Source organism: Pholcus phalangioides, unplaced genomic scaffold, assembly GCF_987345545.1.
Source record: "Pholcus phalangioides strain wild (caught in Gottingen) unplaced genomic scaffold, Ppha-v1.0 ptg000015l_1, whole genome shotgun sequence".
Classification (NCBI taxonomy): domain Eukaryota; kingdom Metazoa; phylum Arthropoda; class Arachnida; order Araneae; family Pholcidae; genus Pholcus; species Pholcus phalangioides.
In genome coordinates, this window is record NW_028301608.1 from 62656364 (window position 1) to 62675441 (window position 19078).

General features: G+C 38.9%; 1 protein-coding gene across 2 annotated transcripts in view; it reads right to left on the reverse strand.

Moving 5' to 3' along the window:
* Nucleotides 1-14690, reverse strand: part of LOC149076438 (uncharacterized) — a 31063-nt gene extending 16373 nt beyond the window's left edge. Inside the window, exons 1-3 of one of the 2 annotated variants that reach the window (XM_089244005.1) lie at nt 14315-14690; nt 10350-11832; nt 962-1242 (exon numbers count right to left, since the gene is read on the reverse strand). In XM_089244005.1, coding sequence (XP_089100131.1) covers nt 962-1242; nt 10350-11832; nt 14315-14337 — 1787 coding nt within the window. In that variant the 5' untranslated portion in view covers nt 14338-14690. The remainder of the gene's footprint in view (nt 1-961; nt 1243-10349; nt 11833-14314) is intronic. The other variant, XM_089244003.1, reaches the window with a different exon arrangement.
* Between the last annotated feature and the right edge of the window lie 4388 nt (nt 14691-19078).

The following is a 19078-nucleotide window of genomic DNA, read 5'->3' on the forward strand; positions in this document are numbered from 1 at the left end:
ATTTTGAATATATTTTTCCTTGTTGATGAACACAAGTCGTTTTTTTGGTGCTCTGTTATCATTATTCTTTTTAATGAAGATAATGCTTCTCGAAGTTGAAGAAATATTTATGAAGTTTATGGAGATTGTGCTTTACTTCAGTTAGCAGTTCTGCGGTTTCGCGAAGTTATAAATCAAGGAATTCAGGGCTAGATTCTAGAAGATGAGGATCGAAAAATGAATGATCTATTGTAATAAATCATTTAAAACCAGAATTAGAAGAAAACCCGAAAATAATCAATTTAGACCAAGCTTTAGAGAAATTTCCGACCCCAAAATCAGTTAAATTCTGCGACAGAATTTTTCAAGTGGCTGAAAAAAATGACTTAAAATTGTGGAAGTAAAAAGCTTTTGTAAAACGCACAATGTGTCATGAAACTTCTTTCTTTGCTCGAAGACTCATTAATCAGAACGATCCAATTACATATAATGCAAGGCGTAAAAAAAATAGAAATCTTCGACCAATGAACAATACGAGTATAATCGAGGAAAACGATGCATTTGTTTTGTCATGATATGATCCTGAAAAACTTATTAAACCATAATAAAAGTTAAATTAACAATTTGTTATGACTCAAAGATAAAACCATCTCTATATAAAAGTTTTTTCTTCTCACCCAATACATTTGAGAAAGAGTCGCTCTGGATATTATGCCAAGGCGAATTTCAAGGGGGAAAAAAGTTAGTTGTCTCTACCGGAAATTGAAACTTGGTCTTTTTGCAATCATCCTGGATTGGAAATAAGCAACAGCTAGATTCCCGGTGCAGACAACTTTTCTTCCCAAAGTTCGCTCCTTTTGGTATTATAGCCAGAGAGTCTCTTTCCTAGGCCAGAAACATTGATCGCTTGAGTATGACAATCAGGATTCTGCTGATGAGGGCAAAAAAAAACCCGATTTTATTGTTGCTGTTTTATAATCACCCTTGCATTTGATTCTGCATCATTTGCTGTTGATCATTGATCGGCAAATTCAACTGCTGAGACGTCTGTGGCGGTGGCGGTGGAGCGTATTGCTGGTTCGCCAGGATCCGACGCTGCATCTTTGGAGATCGTATTTCGGATAGGTCCAGACCTGCCGGAAGGTACGTGAACGGTTTCTTGTCGCGCTTCATTTCGTTCTGCAGCGCTGACGGAAGTGACGGACCCGAATCTTCTTGCATCGAATCTTGAGGTGGTAAGTGCGATCTCGCTTCCTTGTTGGCCTATTGAAAATAACCACAATAGCAATGATAACCAAGAGGGGAAAAGTTATTCAACCTCACAAACAACTTATCTTAATTATCCATTCTTCTTACACTTCAATCGGATACCAAATCAAGTATTCAATAACATAAGGATTCGATTAAGCTTGAAACGAGCAGATTTTCAATCGGGACATTTAGTTAATGCCTGACATGTTGATTCACCATTTTCGGGCTACACTTATGACCGTTTTAACGTGCTGCCCGGAAGCATCAAGCTCGTAGTGGAACCTCGTAATAAGGAAATTCTGTAGGTATTGTGATTTCCTAGAGTTATGCACGTGAATTGGTAAGCAGGCACTTTCAAATAGATAGGGCACCCCTCCCAGAACATAATTTTTACCCTGTCCCCATGGTGTTCTTAAGACTATCCTGACTTATACATTAATTTATATAATTTAATACTAAATAATTTTCCGTACACTTTCGAAAATGGCACACATCATATGAAAATATTCTGATGAATTCCACAAACTTTTAGCAATTTCTTAAATTTCTTAAATGCTCTAAATGGAAAAAAAAAATCTTGTATGAACACATGACAATCTCCTTCCAGGCCGGAAAAAAAACCAAAACCGAACATGATTATTATTTTAAGGGGGTAAAAATGAGGTGGAGACAGAGGAAAAAGCCAACATTCTATTAATAAACATCCCCCTCATCAACTCGTTCTTTGAGATACGAAGAATTTTCAAACCCAAGTGCCAAAAAACATCGCGTAACATGTACGTGTGTTATCGCTGTCACATTCTACGTAACTCTTTCTGGCAATAGCGTAATGGCGAATTTCTAATTCACGCGCACTCTGAGAGTTGGAAATTAAAAATCACATAAATAACCTCTTTTTTGTGACACGTTTGAGAAGTTCATGTTGCGCTTCTTCCCACTATAACCCCGACCCCCCAACGAAACAACCTTCGTTGTTTTCTATGACTGTGGTAATGATGACGGTTTGATCCCTGTTGTGACGTCAAGGTCAATTTATGAGCACGAGGTCTAATCGGGAAGTTTCTCCATGATGTTTAAGACATAACCGTTAACCAATGTGAGATTTTTTTTTTAATTAGAAATCTTTTTGTCAGTGAAAAATATAAATTAATCGATTTCTATAAAAGAAGGGCAGATACACATATACTAAATCGTTGTCACACACCAATCAAAAATAGTATGGGCTGAACCAAAACTTATTAATACAATTATTGTCAAATTTAGTTTTTAGGGAGAAAATAAAAATTATATAAATAAGGTGGCCCGAGTAGCGTGGTGGTAAGATGCTCGTCTAGTATTGCAAAGGTTCTCGTCACGTCCCAGGTTCGAACCGGGGGAAGAATAAAGATAAGATATTTTTTTTCTCTGTATAACGAGCTTGAGGCGACCACCGCTAATGATGGTGCGTTTTTTGCCAAATAAAATCGTAAATGACAGTAAAATGGGTACAGCGATGTGGCCGTAGTCAGTGTGTAGTGAAGTAGATGGATAGAGATAGTTCTTCCATCCCATTTTTCTGATGGCACGTTATTCTGTGTTAGTGTACTAAATTGTCGTAAAGCTGAAAAACAACTAATCCCCGCTCAGATATATTAGTCTCATAGTCTCACCAACAATGCTTTATAGCGGCGCCGACATTAAGGAAATATTGACAGGGGTGCTTAAAGTTGCCAGGCGTCTATACGAGACTAGAGGGGATACGAGACTCAGGAAGAGGAAAGTTTTATATTACATATGATGAATTGTTGAGGGCTTAAATGCCCTGAGGCATCATAGATGGGAAACTGGAGGTGGGGGGCTCAAGTATCTTGAGGCACCATAGGCACCGGAAACTAGGGACTCAAGTATCTCGAGGCGTCATAGCTACCTTAAAATGCACTCAAGTACCTTGAGACATGATAGGAGACGAAGACTGGGAGCTCAAGTATCTTGAGGCATCATAAGCCCCAAACTGGGGGCCCAAGCATATTGAGGCATCATTGGCACCTGAACCTGGTGGCCTCAAGTAAAGGCATCATAGGCACCAAAAAAGTGCTCGAATATCCTGAGACATAATAGAAAACGAAAACTAGGGGATCAAGTATCTTGAGGCATCATTGGCAACGGAAATTTGGGGGGGGGGGGGGAAGCTAAAGCATCTTAAACTTCGTAGGCACACGAAACACGGGGTTTCAAGTACCTTTAGCTTATTTGAAACTCCCAGTTTCCACCGCCCATGATGGCTTTTGAACTAAATTGAGCTCGAAAACGAACTTGAAAATCTGCAAAAATCAATTATAACCATACCTTGAAATCTTGTGGCTGTATAATTATTTTGAAAGACGATAAGAGGGGTTCACAACCACATAGTAGATCAAGTCCATTTATCTTTATTATGAATAAGTACACCTTAAAGTTTTTGTAAAAGCTCTGCTTTCACAAGGTGTTATTATCCATAATAAAGATAAATGGACTTGGTATACTACAGTTGTGAACCCCTCATATAATCAGCACCTTTCTGCTCTTTGCGGAGAAATATTACCCTCTTGTATTTTGATGGGGCCTCAGGGAAAGAGTTATAGAATGCCCTACGTCAATTTTGTGTAACATAATTATAAATAATGATTCACCTGGACCATAGATTAGAGCTGTATTAGCTTCCATCTTGAAAGGAGCATAAACTATATGAATGCTTATATACTAATACGTGTTAAATAACTCGTAAGACGGATAATAACGGTAAAGGCTATAAGAAATTAGAAAACAATGTTATTTTCTGTAATTGTGTAATAACCTCGATTATCGGATAATGAAACAACTCAAAAATCAATATTAACATTTTTTAAAAGTTTGGAATTTCTAGTACAATGCTCACTCTGTACTTGATGTATGATTGATTATCACGTCGTCCTAATATATGTGTGTCAGTGGTGGTTATTTAGCCTCTCGTTGCCAAGAATGATGTGGTGCTTCTAATAAAGGATCTCTCTCAGAGTTACAAGCGCTTCTCATCGAAAAGTTTCCAAAAATAAATTCTCCCTGTTATTCAATGAGATGTTGGCTCGACCTTGGCTTTTCAGCACAACGTCGTTATTCACTACAATATGCGCGATATAGCGATATATACCGGTTTTCTGTTTATTATTATAAATATTCACCGTTTTCTCTGCTCATTATAAGATGAGTGCATTTTGGAATTTCTCAAAAAATATATATATTTGTTCCTCACGCAACGTAGTTTTCTATCATACGCTTTGCACTTACTACACAAAACTTTCTCCCTCTCTCTCTAGTATGACTTTTAATGCACTACTTTCACGGGTCGCCCGCAAAATTACTGCTATTACTCAACCATACATACACGTCGTAAACATTCCTCTAGGGCAGCGGTTCTCAACCGGTGCTCCGCGACTCGAGGAAAATAAAATGAATCAGTAAATTTGATAGATAAGTAAATCAGAGAGGCCTACAAGGTTCTGCCATAAAAATTATGTACATAAAAGGGCTCCTCGAGTCAAACAGGGCTCCGCCATAGAAATTATGTACTGAAAAGGGCTCCGCGAGTCAAAAAAGGTTGAGAACCGCTGCTCTAGGGAATTCCTCACGCACTGGTATATTTCGGAACGGATTGTTTGATATATACGTGGCCCTAACATATTTATATTGTCAGACTTGTGCTTCTCTTTCGTATTATACTACTTACTTTACCGCACACCAACTCTTGTCACATCGCCATATAGCAATTTCCTACCAAAGAAATTGGGTTGGAAATGAAGGCGCGATCTATTGGTGGTCCCCCAGGCTTCGGTAGGTAAAGAACTTTTTTTTTAAAGTTTTCCTCGAACCCACGAACCCTGAGAGTAACCTTCATGGTGGAAGACGGGCATCTTACCGCTGCACCACTCGCGCGTTTATTTCGTATTATACTGGTGCTGTGTCATCCATTATTTGAAGTGAAAATGCAAATATCTTTCATGCTATGTAATTATCGTGTTGAAAGTCTGCCTGCTCTCTACGGATAGACTTTTTCAAACGAGTGAACGGCTGCAAAATTACGGCACAACCTTGAATATGGATACCCAAAAGTCGATTATAAAAACAGAAATGAACGTTTTGGAGCATTTTTATTGGGATGACAGTAAATTTTGAACCTTACCGACTTAAAAACCTAGTTTCAAATTGTACCAATACATGGTACTTTAGTCCACCCTTCCGAACTTATTACTATGTTGTGCATGGTAATGCACTTGGTAAACATTTTTCTTGGAAAATTTCTATAACGAATTGCTTCATGCCAGAAAGTCTCGTGTGTGCGCATGCGTGACCCTAACGCTGATGTCAGAGATAGGCCTATGCATGTTTCGTGTTGGAGCAATCATATAGAATGTATTAGAAGTGAAAAATAAACGAAAGCCTGAATTTTCGTGTATATGTAAGTATGGAGTTGAAGGTCTGCTTACGCTCTGCAGAGAGACTTTTGCAAATGAGAGACAAAGGCTCGCATTCAAGAGTGTCGTTGCTAAATTAACTACTGTCAATCCGCTAAAAAGCAAACTGAACTGAATTGAAGTTGGAGCCTATTCCCAGCCCTCAGGTGCCATCTGTCAGCACAGAACTGGCTATGAAGGCCTGCGAAAAATCAAACTTTTAAACCGGGTTTTCTTAAAAGCAGGTTTTTTTACTCTGCGTGCGGAGTAAAAAAACATGCTCTTAAAAAAAACCCGGTTTAGGCGCATTCGACACTGGCGCGATACTACTATTACCGCCAAACAACGTATGCACTCGTTCACATTCCTTGCGAAACTTCTTGGTACATGTTGGAACGAATTAAAACATGTTGCAATATGCTTGTACGTGTTGTGAACCTGACGTGAAGTTTGTTTCTGTGTAATGTTTGTTATGCGTAGTGTTCCCATCTGCCATCAGTTTTTATAACTACGAGTGAAATATAATGATTTAATAATTGTATCGTTGTAGGCCTGTTGCTCCTCCCGCACTTTCAGAAAAAAGAGCTGTAGATAATACGCAGGAAAATACGGAAAGTAATTATAAATTTAAATCAAAACTAAAAATGGAAGTGGTTACATAAGCAGATGTTTTCACCCGGAGTATCTGCTTGGTATTTTCTCAATTCACATGTTCACTTACGCTTATCTGGCATCAACAATCCCATCGTGCCAACTAATTTAAAATTAACTTTTAACTTTTTCTTTTTCTCATCGGTGAGTCAGTCAATGCCAGCGGAACAAAAACGTTGTCCTGCCAAAAATAACTGCACTAAATAAAGTGGTGTTCGGCACTATTCTTCGTAACATGCTTCTCCTTCTCTACGTCTGTTTTCCAACTACTATTTAAAATGAGTTCGTCAGAAAAAAACAGACTAAAACCAGACAAAACAAATTAACTCCCATGACTGAAAGGTCCCTCACACTTTCTTAAAACCAGTGATTCGGCTGCCTTGAAATTGTTGCGAAAGTACAGATCTGATGTCCGTTTTCTAACGGATGGGAACGTCTGCGATGAATGCGCAGGGACTGAAGAAATAACTACAAAAGCGGAAAAAATAGCTCGTGAGCCAACTTGTAAATTTCTAAGAGATCTACTTTTGCTCAAAAGAAGAGGTTTGAAAATATTGCTTCCAATAAGCGAGCGAGAATAACGCTTGGTGGTGTACTACGTCATTGCGAAACGGGTGAGTTCTGGGGATTAACATTTCCTGGGATTCGGTTATCGTAAACACATGAGCAATTTAAGTAAATTTAGAGGTATTTAATAACAGTATTAATATTACAGTAAAGTATTAATATTAAAAAGTAATTAATATTTAAAGCTTATTAATGACTATAACTAATAATTATGTGTTTAGTTAATTTGTTATTAAAACTTGCCACCTGGCAATCCAGTGATTAGAGAGCTAGCTTCTGACTGTGCAGGCCTGGGTTCGAACATTACCTCCTAGAGATACGTGTGTATCTGTAGGAGGAAATAGTTCGAATCCCGGTTCGGGCACGGATGTCTACTAGCACTAACAAATTCTCTGGACAGATCGTAATGATCTCTTGGGAATGCGTGATGATCACGTTATTTATTTAAAAAATTGAATAACTAATACATTGATTTGTAGAAATAATTTATTCTCTTCTCACCAAAGGTCCGACTCCAAAACCGTCCATTGTGTCTGGGAGGGGAAGAGGATGAACGTATCTGGCGTATTGCCTAAATAGTGTTTTAAACCTAAAATACTATTTAGTGATGGGTGCTGTTAATTACCTCACCGGTGCCACAGTGGTGGTGGTAGGCTGAAGTTGGTTTTTTTGTGGTTCCCAACTCCTAGGCACGAATGCGAGTCGATCTACCCGTTAAAAAGTCTCGCCACAGAGAGCAACAGGTCTACAAACGGTACAAATATTCAATCGTTACACTTTACTTATGAAATATAGATGGCAGCACTGAAAAATGAGACACAACACTAGATGTCCACTCAGGTTGTTAGGCAAACACATTCTTGCACTTCCGGCACATTTCTCTAGGTAGTAAATTGCACGTGGCGATAGACCTGAGTGGTGCTCGGTTTGAAAGAAAAGAAATAAAGAAGGATGCGGCTAATCAAAAAATTATTATAATTTAACTGTATTATATTCTCCTTAATTAGAAGAATTATCGCAGCGTAAACTATAATACAATATTGTTGGAAATAATACAATTTTATAAAAGAAATTTCTTTAGAAAATTTACTAAACTACAGAAAAATTGGGTTTTTTTCATTCCTTTCGGAGCCATTCAGTGGTGGATTAGTTAACCCTTTAAGCGGCACCCCCTGTAAAATGCCATATCTTTTCAATGGAGTAGGTTTTATTCCTATTTTCAGCAGGTGCGAAAAGATAGCGTGTTACACTATAATAATTTCTAAGTGGAACACTCTATACCGGTACATTATTTTAGCATTGACAAATACAAATACAACGCCACAACAGGCAAAATGCCCAACGAGGTGGCTGAAATTATCTGGGCTTGTTAATGCTAAAATAAGAATATTTCAATGAGACGAGATATCTCGTCAACACCGCTTCAAGGGTTGATAAACTAATTCATATGAATGAAAAAGAAACCGAATTCAAGTGTCTCATTTATTTCAGATTCCAACTGTCGGACAAATTGCTGGAAATTTTTTCAGCATCACAAAATGTCTGGGCTTGTCAATGCCAAAATAAGGGGGAAAGAGATTGACGAGATATCTCGTCAATGATCTCGTCAATGCCAGTTAAACTATTAAATATATTGTGTGTAATTTATTTATTTAGTAATTTATCTATTAATACGATTAAGTTTAGGAAGAAAATTTGATCGCAGCTTCTAAAATGCATGTTTATGTGATAAAAATTTCTTTGACGTGTTTAATTCAACACAGAAATATGATCTGGTTCAACCCTTATTCTTCTCGAGATTCCGGGAAATGAGTTTAGATTCCCGGTTGCATTTAAGGTGCAGGATCCCGGGAGAGCTTTCTGGCTTTGATGTGATAGTGATGACTAGGGTGACCATATGACCCGTATTTTCCAATAGTTTAACTCCATCTCGACTTTTTTTATATGTAAATATTCTGCTCTTTATGGTATTTGTAACGAAGCCTACATAAAATTTCATTCTTCGCTGAAATCTAGACTTAAAATTATTTTCCCCGACTTATAAATTATATTATGGTAATTATGACTACAGATGTGAACATTCATCTCACATGTTTGTCTAGTCAAATCATTTTTTTTTCTTTCTACGAAAGAAAAAATGTAAATACTCCGCGATTTGAAAAAAAACAAAAAAAAAACCCTTCATTTCTTGCCATTTTTAATTATTATGTCAAGTGATTTTAGCTATAATTGGCAGCTTTGCTCACTTCTGGCATTATTTTCGGCGACAGCGGGTGATTTTACCTTATTTTCCCACGTCGAAAATTATCCACCAAACTCCATTGTCACATTTATGTTGTACCCAAATTGTGTATGATGAGTCAAAAACTGGGCAGTGTCCGAGAAACGTAAGTTATGTGTGAATCCTGGAAATTTTTCGGTTCTCTAACAAGATTGGATATTTTGGATTTAGGAACGTCCACGGATCCCCTTTCAAAATAATACTAAATATATGACAGTATAGAAACGATGAATCAATTTGTTTTCTCATCCAAGCTCAAGGACCCCTGAAACATCTCCAAGGACCTTCCCAAGGAGTTCGCTGAACTTTGATTAAGAAACCATTGGTTTATTTTGTTGTGACGAGAAGCAGGGAAGAATTCTTCGATATTACAAGTCTTAACGAAATCGTCACCAACTCATTTGCCACCTATCTTGCTGTCTTTGGTCTTTAGTTCCGTTCTTCTTAACTTGGCACTGTGCAAGCCAATTTTACAGAATGTTGCACATGCCAAACGAAAAATATCGGATGCGCAGTTGCCAAACTGGTTTTGATAAGATCAATTTATTAACAGAGAAAAAAATTGAGAGAATCATCCGATTTCAAGTTACGTTATATGAGTCCATTCTCTCTCTCTCTCTTTTTGCTTTTTTTTTTTTGTGAAAGATGTTTCGGAAAAATGCCAACATGTCAAATGAATAACATATTCATACATCATCGAGAAAAATACCGTAAACCGAAAAAATAGGAGACATTGTTAGGTGCACTGTAAAAGTCGCCAACAATCGGCAAAGCTGCCAATTATAGTTGAAGTATCGCCAATAGCGGAAAATGAGTGCTACAGGAAAGTGCAGTGAGTTAAAATGCATTTCACGGGAAAAAAAATGAGAATTTATATTTAAACTCATTAAGTTTCAAAAATCATCTTCATTCATGATTTTAGTGAGGATTTCAAATTGGATTAAGCTTCGTTAAAAAAAACCGCCGAAAATAACGGCACATTTTAATTTTTTTTAAATTCGAGGTACCAAAAAATACAGGAATGCACCGTAAAATGCGGGTCATATGATCACCCTACTCAACAAAAACTTAGCTTTATCTTTACGATATCTATATCTAACTAATCTATACTAATATACATTTTACAGGCATAATGAAATCCAGAGACAGAAACAGAAACAACTTTGTGTTTTTACCTGAATCTGTTTTTTCCATGCTGGCACATTATCAGCAGAAGGCGCAGAGAAGCCTGGTGGGGGTGGCGGGGGCGGTGGCGGTGGAGGTGCCATTGTAGGAGGAGGCGGTGGCGGAGGCGGTGGTGGTATCATCGCAGGAGCTGGTGTCTCGAAAGGTGCTTGCTGTAGAACAGGCGGTGAAGGCAATGGCGGTGTTGGCAAATCGTTGACTGGGCTCGTCGGTTGCTGCTGCCACTGGCGGCCCGGGCTCTCTTCCTGCTGGGGCATGGGCGGCGGCGGTGGGAAGGGCTCGGGTTCAGATGGGCTGACATCTTGGAGTCTGAAGGGCTTCGGAGAGCTGGCACCGACGTATCCGAGACTTTGCGGCCTATTCACTGGAGACAGTGGTGTTGGGGGTCCTGAATTGAACAGCGGTTGAGACTGTGCAAGAGACAACGGTGTCGTGGGTCCCGAATTGAACTGTGGTTGAGAATGTGCCGGAGACAATGGTGTCCTCGACCCAATACTATCATTCATCGACTGCTGACGAGTAAAATCATTCATTGGGGGATTCTGGTAGTAATTGGTTGTCGGAGAAGTAACTTCTTGGCCTGGGTAATAAGTGTTACCAGATCCTGGTTGGTAATCTGATGAGGAATATTGCCTCGTTACGTATGGTCCGGTTCCTTGGACTGAATCCTGTCTGGTAGTTTGAAAAAACGGCGCTGTTCTAGAGTCTTGTCTTTGTGGACTGCTGTAATAAGACGGCTTAGAGTCCTGTCTGGTGAAATACTGAGAGGATGACGGGGTCACAGACACCGGACTGGGGTTTTGAGGTGGACAGTAATTTCCAGTGTATGGTACCGACGGTTCGTAGACCATCGTCGATGAGTATTTAACCGGTGACGGCTGATAAGGTGAAGTCGGGCTTGACGACGAATTCTGTCTAGAAAAACCGTCGTACTGTTGAGGCTGATTCTGAAACAGGCCGCCCGGTCTCTGAGGGCTCACGCCGTTTGAATCTTGTCGACGAAAGACCGAATTCCTGTTTTGGGTGTCCGACGAGTCATTGTAATCGGATACAGGAAACTGGGCGGTCGTCTTTGCGTGATTCCACGTTTCAACCTGTGGCGAGAACGAACCGCTGTTTCCCGAGTCTTGCCTCGTGTAATTTGGTGTGAACGGTTTCGGTCCTTGCATAGATATTTGACGCACAGTTTGGAAACGCGGAGGACCCTGAGGATTCGCTGTCGGAGTATAGTTACCATCTTGTAAAGATCCCTGGCGATTAGCTTGGAAGGATTCTTTTCTAGGAGCCGCTCCGAATGTATGCACGTATCCTCCGCTGCTGTCCTGTTTAACGGATCCGTAAATCACTGCTCCGCCATTGCAGTCGGATGCACTTGCTGGGGTGTCCTGGAAGGGTTTCCAAGTGCTATTATCACGTGGACTGTAAGGTGCCGCAGATGGTGATCCAGGTGGCCATGCGACTCCACGGCCGCGTCTGGTGCAACAGATGGAAGAGAAAAGGAAAAAAAAAATTACATCAATAGTTCATATATTTATTTTAGGGAAAATATATACATTAAAGGAATAAAATTTAAGATTTTTCCCCCTGCATTACCGCCCATTTTAAAATACTAAACCTCAAACAAAAACACACACAGAAGAAAAGAATCTTTAGCATCAATATTTGATTATTGTCCAATATCAATTTCTCAAGTCCCCTATACGCAGACTAAATTACATTTAAGTCATGAAAATGCACAAATATTGCGGAGGCATGCAATTAAAATTACAAAAGAAATATTAAACAAAGTTTACATATTGAATTTACATCTTTTGGGAAAACTGATCAATTCAATTCTTTTGGGAAATTTTATCAAAACTGATTGACTTTTGGTTTGCTTTGCTGAGTATTCCAACTCCATCAGCGTGTATTTTCGGCTACGAGACTGAATCCGATGACTTCCCGTCATTGTGTTTATAGGAAAATGTATTTAAGCAATGCATTTAATTCATTTGGGGTCATTCAAGTATTGCGTCAGCATCGAGTTGGGGGGGGGGGGGTTCGGATTTGCTGACTTTTGATGACAAGAGAGAGGAGGGGTTTGAAGGTTGCTTACGTCATCAACCACCCTTTTTGAAGGTATGAAATATTCTAAGCTGCTAACGAAATTTTGCTGACAAGGGGGTAAAGGGGTCAAAAATGGCTAAAAATTTGCTTACGTAATACTTGAATGGCCCCTTTGCAAAAACACAAAATTTTTCGATTTTACGTTTTTCACTAGATTCGATGACATCAATTTTTTAATCTTAGTGCTAGAGAGCGACGCTTACTAGAGCTGGCCATTATTAAATAGCGTGGGATAATGTAAAATATGCGAGCGAACACAACCAGCAACCCGTTATTTCAGATTCTAAACGGACATCAGAGTTCCTAAACATTAACAAACGTTTAGCCAAAATTTCATTCAAAAGTAGTCAAATACAGTATAAAAAAATTGATCAAATAAAACTTTTGCTGTTGTCTGGTGATCATAATTCGAATCAAAATTGCAACTATCGGTGTTCGTATAAGGGTTTTAGTCCAATAGAACGAATGATGAAAATGGCGTCCGTTTCTAAGGGTGACCGTTAAACAGGGGATTCGAACTACATTATTTTAATAGGCTTTTTGCCGGGAAATTTTTATTTGGCCGTAAAACAGAGGTGACCGTTAAGAAGAGTTTTATTGTAATCTCACATAAAATACAGATACGCACATACAATACAAGTTAGTATTAGATTTAAATAAGTTTCTAGCTGTTCATTAACGATGCATCAGTGAGTTACAAATAAAACTGTCTAAATCATTGTAGGTGCCCAAAGGTTCTTCTCTTCAAGGTACCTACATTTATTTATATAGACCACTTCATTTTTAGATTCACCTACTTCAATGGTGAAACTGCAATGTAGACTTGAGGTTTCCACGAACGTTCGACTGTTTCTGGTTCGTAGATCTTATATATGTTCCTCTCTTATGCCTCTCTGCAGCCGAATATAGAAGAGTATTTACAGGAGGGCTAAGCGGACTTTTTCTTCGGTATGACAAGATTTGGATGCATATGTGGTCAAGAAAGCTAGACTACAACGGAAGAAGAGTAGCATAACCATAAATCTGCCTCCGGCCAAATATTTTACGTCCCCTTACTCAAAAATCAGTTAGGTACAGAACAGTAATTCGCAAGTGTTACGCAGTAGGTGCAGAATAGCGATTGATGCTGGGAGAGTAAACGAGATATTTTCAATTAATAGGTTAGTGGTTCATTAAAACAGTTTTAGCAAAAGTTCAGTATTGCATATTTTGTTGCGCTAATATTACTTTCGTGGGTTCAGGTGAAGAATTATTGCAGAATTAAAATTTTTCAATATTGCGGAGCCCTCCAATTTTGACGCCTTGAGCACATGTTGTACAAGCCTAAATATTAAAAATATCTGAAGTTAATTATAGAGAAAAACACTTTTTTTCTAATTTAAACAGGGGTTTACTCAATAGAATTATTATTGTATAATCCAGTGGTTCCCAAACATTTCCTATTCATGACCTATTTTTACCAATTTTTTAATCCTTAAATCATAACATAGGCTAAAGCTTCTGATAAATAACGGGGCATGTAGCGGCGCTTTCAATGATTAATCAAGGCAACCCCGGGAGACCCTGTGAACCGTTTGGTAACCTCTGGTTTAATCCTCGCTGTAACAAGAAATGGAGATATTTAGGCTTGACATTTCATAGTATTGATAAAGCAAACAAAAATAAACAATTTCACGTAAAATACTAAAAAAAAAAGGAAAAAAAATTAGTTATTCTTGACTAAAATGCACAGAACTACATACAATACAAAAGGTAGGCTATTCTGAAACAGACGAAATTCCTTGAGAGCATTTTACGTTATTGTACTCAATTTTAGATCACGATAATCCATGTGAAATTTAAGACATACCTAGGGTCGTAGAAGTTATCCATCAGAAATTATCAAGTTCCAGGTTTATATCTACTTTTAAAATCACCTAATGAGTTTCGTACTCGTAGTATCGACAGTTTCGAATGTCTCACACACGTGCTCCGCAGAAATAAATGTCTTTTCTTGTGTCTTATATAATACGATACACTTGGTAAGAGCACCGCACGGCAGTAGCGAACGAACCAGACACAGCCCAAGTAGTAAAAGAGATAGATAGCAAGAGACACACACACACAGAGAGAGAGAAGAGTAAGTATTTCTTTCACGGGAAGGGGGAGCAATAGATATTTTTGGACTGTATGTGTCCCGTTTACCTAATATCTCTCTTCTCTCAGTGCGTAACAGAGAAGTTTTCCAAGAGTAGGAGGCTTTTTTCCCCATCTGTCTTTTTTTTTTTGCCAATTTCTGCAGGCATAATAGTCAATATCCACGTTGTGGTAAAAAAAAATATATATAGATATAACACTAAAGTGAGATAGACTGCATTGCAAACAACCCCCGTAGTATGTCTTCTCCTAATCATTATAATTTTAAAACGGGACATTTGTAGTCTTCACTTGATGGGTAAACGCTTGTACGCAACCAAATAATCAAAGGTAAACAGGATAATAAAAATGGAGGACGTTTTTCACTAACCAGAGATGTGTCCCCCCCCCCACACTGATATTACGATTTCATTTATGCACGAGGGGGGGGGCGGTGTTAAGATTTATTGCCAAAAAAGTAAAGAGTGTTTTGATGTTTCGTTGAAATGCTTTTGCAAGTTTGTTGTTTGAGATATTATGCAATCATCTCATTACTGGAGAACCTCTCGATAGAGGACGCCTATGGGACTGAAAAAAATTTCCGCTGACTTGGAATGTTCGTTATTAACACCGGACAACAGTACATGGATGTTCACATGAAAATAAACAACTCCGAATGTTTTTGACCTGCTGAACACGAATATGATCATGAAAAAGTCTTATCGGCTTTCGTTCTGGAGATTTTAACATGTTAACAGTTAAAAAGTTCTTTAAGAGCGTTATCGTATGGTGGAAAAGTGGTAAGGAACATAGAACAATGTTACCAAGGAAAATGGCCAACCTCGATACTGGCTAATTAATTATTGTTGGAAAGTTTTAAGATATGCTCCTTATGTCTTGTTTTTTGTGCAATGCACGACTAAGTGCGTGTCAGACGCCTATAAATGAACTATTGAGACAGCGTTTCTCAACCGCCGAGCCGCGGCCCATTACCGGGCCCTGACATCGGTCAAACCGGGCCGTGAGTGATTCGCCGTTTCATTTTTACCCATTCATTTCCCATTAGTCGTGTCTATGTGACCGGGCCTTCCACTCGCAAAAAAGAAATCAACCGGGCTGTAGGCTTCCAATGATTGAGAATCACTGCTGTAAGGGCGTATGACTTTCTATGTATTTTTGTTGTGTTTCTGTATTTTTGTTGGGCTTTTATGTATTGGTGAATTTTCTATTATATATGTATTGTTGTGTGTGTTGTTGCTTTTTTTGTCCATTTATTTTGTTTTCTATATATATTGTATTGTGTTATGTATAGCAGGAAATTATTTATGTTCCGGTAGCAGAAAAACAGTGATAGGTATTAAAGTTGTTCTTGCAGAATATAAACGTTCAAAGTCAGGAATTTCAGGTACGTCATCTATGTTGCAAGAGATTGTATAGTTATTTAAGTAAAAAAATAATAACTTTTTTTATATGGACACCCTTTGTTCGGAAGCCCAATTAGAAAGTTATTGCTCTTGCCTTTCCCGATGCCAACAAAAATATTTCCACGTTTCTAAGTGTAATATTTGCATAGATCATGTGAATCTGTCAAAATTGAGAAAAGTTGAGAAAGAACGGCATAAATATCGGAAAGAAGTGTTGTGTGTGTGCGTGTTCGTTAGTTGTTGTTGTTCTTTCCCAACTTTCCTACGCTTTGAATTCAAATATCTCAATGAACATTGCACTTAGAACACACCCGTCTCCAGAAATTTCGTTCGGGGGGGGGGGGGGGGGAAACCAAAGTGATAGAACACTAGATTTGGCTATCTTTTCAACCAGACCCCCCCCCAAGTAGTCCCCCCCCCCACTACGGCCTTGACTTAGAAACGTGGAAACTTCTTTGTTGGTATCCGGAAAGACAGGGCAACCACTTTCCTTATTTATGTATTTGAGCACGGGATGTACATATAAAAAGTTTTTTTTTTTAATGTTTAAATAATTGTGTAGGCCCTTGCAACTTGAATGGCGTAGCTAAAATTCCTGACTTTGCACAGTTATATTCCTCAAGAATAACTCTAATACCTGAAACCTTTTTCCTGCTATCCCATTTTGAAAACTGTCAACCGATTGTGGGGCACTCTGTATATGCGTATTAAATATGCAATTTTAGGGACCCCCTCCCCCCTCCCGTAGCCAGTCCAGTTTTTTTATGGCTAAAATTCTTGTTCAGCACACCGAATGACATAAGAAATGAGATTTTTTTGTTTTCGGACGGAGAAACTTTGTCAAAATTGGTTGTCCAGTGTTATTAATGATGGTTTTTCACAATATCAGTTGTTGAAATTTGAAGTTTAGCTCTGCTTAAAATATTGTCATTACCTCCCGGGGGGGGGGGGGGGCAAACATTGTTGATTAATGCATTTCAACATCATATCACTATTCTCAGCCCAATATATCAAGGAAACAGATATTTTCTGGATATTATACCGAGGTGAACTCGGAAAAGAAATTCATCTGGTCTTCACCGGGATTAAAACTCAGGCCCTCTTATAAACCGGGCAAGAATGTTATCACTGGAGATGCGACCCTGACTTCCTTATTTCAAGTACTGTAGCTTGAGGCGCTGCCTCTACTTCAGCGTAGAGAAGAAGGAAGTAGAAGAGAAGAGACCCCCCCCCCTTTTTCTCTTTGCTGAAGTTAAGAGAAGCTACTAATGCTCTACTTCAGCAGCGCTTCCAGCCACACTGCGTGAAATAAGGAAGACAGGGTCATGTCTCCAGTGGTGTAGATAGTGGCGTGCTTGCCTGGTTTGCAAGCAGGCCTGGGTTCGAGTCCCGGCGGTGACCAGATGACTTTTCTTTCCGAGCTCACCTTGGCATAATATCCAAAACAAATCTGTTTCCTTGATTATATAATTATTTAGCGTCGGTACATACATCAAAATACTGGATTGACCAAAATCTCAAGGATTTCTAGAAAGTTTCGAAACTATTAGAGTCATATGCGCCAGGTTCAAAGAATAAACTCATTGATAATAAACACACAAACGCTTTAGTGCTTCACTTTTCTAGACGTTCAGTTTATGATGTCAGAGCGGGGGTGATTTCTTCCCGAACGTGTCTTTTTGGCAAGGCTTACTTACTTACAGCAGAGCTCTTGTACTTTTTCTTGCGGCTCGTATGAAGAGCTATTTACGTGCGTTTGTTCCAGTTTCCACAGCAAGTTGGTAGTTGTGTTTTCTTTTCTGGAAAAAAATATTCGACAGGGACTTCGTGTCAGTTGCTGATAATACCGACCTTACGTATCTGTATTGATAATATAAGTTACACTCTCTTCGCGGAACATCATCTATGAACTGATCTCTTCAAAAACCAGATTAATATATCGCGTAGTTTTTTTAATTATCACTACCAACCTCTCATGACGGGCACAATGGGGCCAAAATCTTTGTTTGCAAAAGGGGAGTGGCCGTTAAACGGAGGTGTGTGCTACTAAGAGGGAGTGTCGGTTATTTGAGGTTCGACCCATACATATTAGTCAAACTAAACATTTTTTCGTGAATTACATCATAATATAATTGAAAAGTAATTAGCAGTTGCGCTTCATTTTTCGCCATTGGTGATTTTTCACACATACAAATGACAATCCTTTTGGCGATAGTTGATGATGTCCCGTATAGATCTTGATTTCCCGTATTTTTATCGAGGATGTATGGTCTACCTAGATATGTACTGAATAGTGTTGAGTTTATTGATACTTTTCTACCGGAACACATTTCGTGGGATAGAGGTTGTGCACCCCTGTTTCAACATGAACGTACGCGATTCAAGTAGTTGATAATTAAAAGTTAACCTTCTAGATTCTGTTTGTAAATAATAACTTAGAGGGACGACAAGTCTCAAGTTCATGTGTTTGAAAACAAAAGCGTCACGATGAATAGGCCACCACTACCTCACCGCACACCAACTCCGGTCATATAGCCATATGGCATTTTTTTACTGATAGAGTTGGGTCGGAAATGAAGGCACCATCTATCGGTAGTCATCCGAAGTTCAACGAGAAAGAACTTGTTATCAATGTTCTTTCCCCAGGATCGACTCCGTGGATCTGACGGAAATTTTCATGGTGGTAAACAAGCATCTTATCATCGGAAAAGTTTCTAGATGAATAGGCCAAGACGGTAAAGACTAACAGGGCATTGTGACATCGTGAAGATTTTTCCTGTTTTTGAATTTCAATCACCTACTGCCAAGGGTGGCTCCGGGGCTGTGTGACTGCTCTGGGTGCCCCGTAGAAGCGGGTATCGAATCCGGGATAAGTAAAAAAAAGTAGAAAAATCTGAGAAAAAAGAAATTTTTTGTCTGTAAAGGGAATATAAGTCCACCGGTTCGAGCTTTAAAGACTAAATAGCCAGCGTTAGATAGTGTTAAATAGCCAAATAGACATGCACAATATTAAGGATTATGCATGCGAAAATCTGTGGATTTCCCGGGGCGTTATTCTAGTGCGGCTTATACAC